Source organism: Gobio gobio (genome assembly GCF_949357685.1).
Source record: "Gobio gobio genome assembly, chromosome: 11".
Taxonomy (NCBI): domain Eukaryota; kingdom Metazoa; phylum Chordata; class Actinopteri; order Cypriniformes; family Gobionidae; genus Gobio; species Gobio gobio.
The window spans coordinates 57,843,538-57,851,037 of record NC_137104.1 but is presented as its reverse complement, the minus strand read 5'-3'; the positions used below and the strand labels follow the sequence as shown (position 1 = coordinate 57,851,037).

Sequence of the window (7,500 nt, the reverse complement as noted above, 5' to 3'; positions counted from 1 at the left end):
CTCACTGCTCTCTCTCTCTCTCACACACACACACACACACACACAGAGAGAGAGAGAGAGAGAGAGAGACACGCACACACACACTCACTCACTCCCTCCCTCTCTCTCTCTCTCTCTCTCTCTCACACACACACACACACACACACACACACACACACACACACACACACACACACACACACACACACACACACACACACACACACACACACACACACACACACACACACACACACACTTCGTTTCTCTGAATGGCCAAAGCAACATTAGATGTATGACTCTCTGTCGCTCCAGATCTCCAGCAGGGGTCGCGTTTCGCTGTGCAGGGACAGAACTTCTCTCCATGTGTTCATTTTGACAACCAATTTTGATTTTGACTAAAATGCCATTTAGTTTTAGTCATATTTTAGTCGCCTGAATTGTTTTTAGTTTTAGTCTAGTTTTAGTCTCTTAAAATCTAATGAGTTTAGTTCAATTGTAATACATTAAGCATTTAAGCGTGACATAACCGACTGTCACTCGAACTGACATTTTGAATTGAACATTAAAAATACACGAAAGAGCTCAATTCACTTTTGTGTTTGTTTTTTAAAAACATCTATATCGTTTTTATATAACTTTGTATTTCTGTTTTAGTTAGTAGGCCATATCAGGTTAAGCTAAATATGTTTGAATGGTATTAGTGAACTATTATAACCCTGATACTTTATTGAATATGTGTCAAATACTGATCTTTCCTCCTGACTATGAATTAAATAGGAATTCAATTAAATATAGTTTATTGTGGAACCAAAAACGAATAAATAATGCGTGACTTTTAATGATAAACAAGCTGGAAATACACCAGGACTCTTATTTTGAAATGTCTGCGCCTCTATTGCAGTTGCAGGAGCTCATTCAAGTTCAGGACATCAAATATCATCGTTACAACCGTCTAAAACATATTACTATATAAAAATGGTAAAGTGACTGATGCTGAATCATAACTCATTCTACTCCTACTCTTCCCTCCGGAGAACGATATGATCATGGGACTGAAGAACACTGAATTCAGTTCAGCTCAAGCCGGGGATATCGATGAGACCTGAGCATCATCTAGCTTTGGTTTCATTCAGAACAGCTTCCCTTTAGTTAGAAACACCCAACTTCCTCCAACCCCATCAATTCCCGCTCAACATTTTTCCCATTCCAGAAGCCGTTTCACTCGGATGTGTCACAGCTGGGAGGAAGAGACTATAGCTCAGGTTCCACCGAAATTACCCGCAAATGAATAAAGCCTGAACCTCCTCGTCGGTCCATCTGTCGTATTTTTTTAGGCTTGGTTCGCTTTAAAGGGGTCTGAGATCGTTAGGAGTATTCACATATGGGCCAAAAATCACACGAGCCGCGCTCTGACCCCTGAAGAGGACCAAGTGTGAAAACACCCTTAAACTCCATTGTTGATTCGAATAGAAAACGACTCTTACTGCACCGCAACGGACTTTAGGCTGAAATAAAATGTTGTGTGAACTCAGCGCACAAGTCCCGCCCCCGAAAGCTCCTGAGCGTTGAAAAAGTACTACCTCGCGAGCAGGGCCGTTTTAGCCGCGTTTCCACCGCGGGAACTTTCCCCAGAAACGAGGGACTTTGGGCTGGTCCTCGTGTGTTTCGACCGCAGGGTCTAAATAAAGTTCCGGGTAAAGATCTCCCCCTCAAAACGGCCCTGCTCGCGAGGTAGTACTTTTTCAAAGCTCAGGAGCTTTTGGGGGCGGGACTTGTGCGCTGAACATGCTGATTGGTTGAGTTCACGCAACATTTTATTTCAGCTTAATGTCCGTTGAGGTGCAGTAAGAGTCGTTTTCTATTCGAATCAACAATGGAGTTGAAAAAATACGACAGATGGACCGACGAGGAGGTTCAGGCTTTATTAAGATTAATTGCGGAGGAACAAATCCAGTGGGAACTGGAAAGTCACACAGTCCTACATCACCGGACTAATCTTCACTTTAGACCGGGGTGGAAACGCAGACACAGCAGGTCAGGGGGGAAAGAGTTCCTGGGACAAATTGTTCCGGGTAATTTTGGTGGAAACAGGGCTTTTGAGGGGGAAATCTTTACCCTGAACTTTATTTAGACCCCGGTTTCTGGTTGAAACACAAGTCCCAAGATCCCGGGGAAAGTTCCCGCGGTGGTTATTTCTCGATTCTCCTAGAAGAAAAAAAACACAACCCAAGGTATTTATTCGATACAGTGGCCAAATTAACCAAAAATAAAGCTTCAACTTCTGATGTTTGTAAACAGCACAGCAGTAATGGTAGAAATTATATCTGTGAGGATTTCCAGTCAGGATTCAGAGCGTATCATAGCACTGAGACTGCTCTCAGAGTTACTCATGATTTACTCTTATCATCCGATCGTGGCTGTATCTCTCTATTAGTGTTACTCCATCTTAGAAGTGTCCCAGCGAGCACAAGTTCAGTATGGAGTACCACAGGGCTCAGTGCTAGGACCGCTGCTCTTCACCCTGTACATGCTACCACTGGGAGATATCATTAGGAAGCATGGCATTAGTTTTCATTGTTATGCTGACGATACTCAGCTCTATATTATACCAATTCACAAATTGCTCTGTCCAGTCCTCTGGTCAGTGAGGAACCTGGGTGAGCTCTTTGATACCAATCTCTCGTCTGAAAGCCACGTTTCTAGCATCTGTAAAACTGCATTCTACCATCTTAAAATATATCTAAATTTTAAAAATTACAGCACATGCTCTCAATGCCAAATGCTGAACAGTGAGTTAAAGCACTGTAGAACTAAAGCGGACTGGACATTTAATAAACACACGGTGTCATTCTGGTTCTGCTGCCTTACTTTATTAGTCATTAGTCAAAATGTTCACGCACAATCATCACGGACAACATTCAGCTTTTGTGATGTTTGGCTTTGTGTTTGCTTGAAATCCAGTAGGTCGATCCGGCCGACCTCAGCGACTGCTAGCAATGCTGTTGAGTTAGCTAGTGTTGAGTTAGCTAGTGTTGAGTTAGCTAGTGTTGAGTTAGCTAGTGTTGAGTTAGCTAGTGTTGAGTTAGTTTAGCTGGTGTTGAGTTAGCTGGTGTTGAATTAGCTAGTGTTGAGTTATCTTAGCTTGTGTTGAGTTAGATTAGCTGGTGTTCAGTTAGATTAGCTGGTGAAGAGTTAGCTAGTGTTGAGTTAGCTGATGTTCAGTTAGCGCAGTCGTGATCTTGATCTAAGACTGTCCGCTTCTACATGAGCAAATTAAGAAACATTGACTGCCTGTACACAGCAGCTCTAACATTAGTGAGTAAGGCAGAAACCCAAAAGCTTTGTTTACAAGCTGTGTCAGAGCTCAAACACCCAGATAAACTGTGCTTGTGAACGTTAGCCGTAGGAGTGGAGACGGCTGGACATGAGGAACATGAGAAATATCAGTGTCTCTGAAAAGCATACAATGGTTGAACAGCATATGTCGAGTGAATGGCTCCAGTGTGCGGTGTACTCTCTGTATGGAGACGGGCCAGAGTTTATTGATCTGAGAGGGGGTCTTGCGTCTCGGGTCCCTCGAGGGCCGGTTCTGAGGGCGTCTCGGGTCCCTCGAGGGCCGGTTCTGAGGGCGTCTCGGGTCCCTTGAGGGCTGGTTCTGAGGGCGTCTTGGGTCCCTCGAGGGCCGGTTCTGAGGGCGTCTCGGGTCCCTCGAGGGCCGGTTCTGAGGGCGTCTCGGGTCCCTCGAGGGCCGGTTCTGAGGGCGCGTCGGGGCCAGTGTTCTGTCCCTCCTGCAGCCGCTTGAACTCCTAAAACACACACAAGAATGAATGCAGAGGCACTCGAGGACATGGCAATCTGTGTGAGGATGAAGACTTCCGACCTTCAGGACGCTGTAGTTCGATGTTCTGGCCTTGTAGTTCCTCCAGGCCTCTGCTGCGATCTCTCTCTGCTTCTGGGTGAAGAGGATCTGGAGAAGAATCAGAAACCGGTCAAACGCACACCAAACGCTGCCACAGGTGTACAGGAGATGCTGCATGTGATTGGTCAGTTTTACCTCCTCATACAGCAGCCTCTCCTCCTGCAGCTCCGCCTGCTGCTGACGGCCCAGAATGCTTTGCTGCAGAGAGCGCAGGTTCTCGACTGTGTCTTCCCTGACCCGGCCGAGGCTCTTCAGGGCTTCTTCATCGGTCGAGACGGGCGCCGCTCCCTCCTTCCTCAGCTCAGCCCAGCCCTCGTGTAGAACTTGGCCCACCTGTGGAGCAGGGCCGTTTGCAGTGACCTCACACTGATGCTGCGTTCACACCGGACGCGATTCGCACCAGTGATTTACATGTTAAGTCAATGCAGGGACGCGAAATGGCATTCGGTGGCGCGAAGGACGCGAATTGAGCGCTTTGAATCGCTCAAGTTGAAAAATCTGAACTTTGGCGGATATTTTGCGCCGCGTTATTTTGCGCCGCGTTAATCAGGAGCTTGCTCTAGTAGTGACAACAATGAGGAGAAAATCTGTATATTAATATCTGCTTCAGACAATATGATTATCACTGTGATAACATTAAATGACATGAAACACAACACAGTCTTTTTTTGTTAAATGCAAGTTTATGATCAATAATACAAAAGTATAAGTAAAAGGTATAATAAGCTACACATGAAATAAAGCAAACAATTCAGTCAAACATTCAAAGTCAGTGCTAGTCGGCTAACGTTACAACTGCAACGTACAGTTATAGCCTAAAAATATAAAGTAATGAAACTTCACTTTGCCTTCAGTCTAAACGATTCGCCAGGGAACAAATTATAGATCCATGAGAGCAAAGATCGGCCGTTACAAGACGAATTATATCTGGAGCCGCCACAGAGACATCAGAGCCAGCGGCAGAAGAACTGGCTGAGGAAAGGCTGATCTCACCGGGTTAATGAGCGCCGCTGATCCACTGGAGCTCACACACACACACACACACACACACACACACACACACACACACACACACACACACACACCACAGATCATCAGAGCCAGCGGCAGAAGAACTGGCTGAGGAAAGGCTGATCTCACCGGGTTAATGAGCGCCGCTGATCCACTGGAGCTCACACACACACACACACACACACACACACACCACAGATCATCAGAGCAGCGGCAGAAGAACTGGCTGAGGAAAGGCTGATCTCACCGGGTTAATGAGCGCCGCTGATCCACTGGAGCTCACAACTCCCAAAACACCACATCACATGTTCAAATAGGCACTCTTTATATAAATAAACCACTGATTTGAGCTTTAAACTACTACATTATCGACTGAAAAAGTCTTAAAACTAAGTTGTCACACATTAACAGTAGATTTTAACAAAAAAAGACGTGTAAACACAGCCCATGTCAGACATTTCTCAACCAGACGAGTCGCTGGCAGAAGCTCCGCACATGAGGCGAATTCGCGTCTGTTGTGAAGTGAATGTCACGCGCGATTGAAGCGAGTAAACTAAAAATGTTCAAGCGTCCACCTTCACGCGAATCGCGTCCGGTGTGAACGCCACATCAGTCGTGCGGACCAGACGGACGGGTCATTCCCACTCACCTTGAAGTCCAGGTATCGGCGGATGATGCTGAGCGTCACGAGATCTTCAGCGCTCAAACCCGACAGCTGCTCAAATCCTGCAGATCAGCATCAATAACCAGCTGGTTACTTTAAAACCGGACTTCTCATTTCGAGCTGCTGTGTGTAATCAGTGTGGTCTCATACCCAGTTTACAGAAGAGGCCGAAGACGTTTGCACGCAGGTCTTCTGACACATCCCTGACCGCAGCACTGACCCCATCCTGAGGCCGAGAGACAAGCGGCCGCTGCACGTCTGAGAGAGAGAGAGAGAGAGAGAGAGAGAGAGAGCAGCTGCGTTGAAGAAAGATCTAAACTCACCTAAAGGATTATTAGGAACACACACTAATGCTGTGTTTGACCCCCTTTGGCCTTCAGAACTGCCTTAATTCTGCGTGGCATTGACTCAACAAGCTGCTGAAAGCATTCTTTAGAAATGTTGGCCATATTGATAGGAGAGCATCTGCAGTTGATGGAGATTTGTGGGATGCACATCCAGGGCACGAAGCTCCTGTTCCACCACATCCCAAAGATGCTCTATTGGGTTGAGATCTGGAGACTGTGGGGCCATTTTAGTCCAGTGAACTCATTGTCATGTTCAAGAAACCAGTTTGAAATGATTGGAGCTTTGTGACGGTGCATTATCCTGCTGGAAGTAGCCATCAGAGGATGGGGACATGGTGCTCATAAAGGGATGGACATGGGCAGAAACAATGCTCAGGTAGGCCGTGGCATTTAAACCATGCCCAATTGGCACTAAGGGGCCTAAAGTGTGCCAAGAAAACATCCCCCACACCATTACACCACCACCACCAGCCTGCACAGTGGGAACAAGGCATGATGGATCCATGTTCTCATTCTGTTTACGCCAAATTCTGACTCTACCATCTGAATGTCTCAACAGAAATCCAGACTCATCAGACCAGGCAACATTTTTCCAGTCTTCAACTGTCCAATTTTGGTGAGCTGGTGCAAATTGTCGCCTCTTTTTCCTCTTTGTAGTGGAGATGAGTGGTACCTGGTGGGGTCTTCTGCTGCTGTAGCCCATCCGCCTCAAGGTTGTGTGTGTTGTGGCTTCACAAATGCTTTGCTGCAGACCTCGGTTGTAACGAGTGGTTATTTCAGTCAAAGTTGCTCTTCTATCAGCTTGAATCAGTCGGCCCATGACCTCTGACCTCTAGCATCAACAAGGCATTTTCTCCACAGGACTGCCGCATACTGGATGCTTTTCCCTTTTCACACCATTCTTTGTAAACCCTAGAAATGGTTGTGTGTGAAAATCCCAGTAACTGAGCAGATTGTGAAATACTCAGACCGGCCCGTCTGGCACCAACAACCATGCCACGCTCAAAATAGCTTAAATCACCTTTCTTTCCCATTCCGACATTCAGTGTGGAGTTCAGGAGATTGACTTGACCAGGACCACACCCCTAAATGCACTGAAGACACTGCCATGTGATTGGTTGATTAGATCATTGCATTAATGAGAAATTGAACAGGTGTTCCTAATAATCCTTTAGGTGAGTGTATATTGTAAAAGTATATTGAATCTGTATTGTTTAATGCTATATAAATAAAGGTGACTTAAGAGAAGAAATAAAGTGTACGATGAGGCTTTCACTGGACCAGAGTAATTAAACGCTGGATCGTAGTGTTTTAACCTCTGACCTGTGAAGCGCTGTACCTGTGGTCATCCCGTGCTGGTCTTGCATCACACCCTCCTCCTTCTCCTCCTCCTTCTCCTCCTCCTTCTCCTCCTCCTTCTCCTCCTCCTTCTTCTCCTCCTTCTCCTCCTCCTTCTCCTCCTCCTCCACCTCCTTCTCTTCGCTCCTCCAGATCTGCAGCAGGAGCTGCGCCGCACTGACGTCTCTCTCCCCGCGCCAGCACTGCACGTGTGTGACGGCCTGCGGATTCTCACACAG

General features: G+C 46.5%; 2 protein-coding genes across 2 annotated transcripts in view; both read right to left on the bottom strand.

The window, feature by feature from the left end:
- slc9a1b (solute carrier family 9 member A1b) overlaps window positions 1–268 on the bottom strand; it is a 24,706-nt gene extending 24,438 nt beyond the window's left edge. The window contains exon 1 of the mRNA XM_079828472.1: window positions 1–268. This exon is cut by the window's left edge and continues 316 nt beyond it. The gene's annotated coding sequence lies outside the window, so the exon portion shown is untranslated.
- A 2,566-nt stretch (window positions 269–2,834) lies between these two features.
- Window positions 2,835–7,500, bottom strand: part of cfap69 (cilia and flagella associated protein 69) — a 52,042-nt gene continuing 47,376 nt past the window's right edge. Inside the window, exons 17-22 of the mRNA XM_079828469.1 lie at window positions 7,263–7,500; window positions 5,727–5,834; window positions 5,562–5,638; window positions 4,037–4,234; window positions 3,863–3,949; window positions 2,835–3,788 (exon numbers count right to left, since the gene is read on the bottom strand). The exon at window positions 7,263–7,500 is cut by the window's right edge and continues 48 nt beyond it. Coding sequence (XP_079684595.1) covers window positions 3,522–3,788; window positions 3,863–3,949; window positions 4,037–4,234; window positions 5,562–5,638; window positions 5,727–5,834; window positions 7,263–7,500 — 975 coding nt within the window. The 3' untranslated portion in view covers window positions 2,835–3,521. The remainder of the gene's footprint in view (window positions 3,789–3,862; window positions 3,950–4,036; window positions 4,235–5,561; window positions 5,639–5,726; window positions 5,835–7,262) is intronic.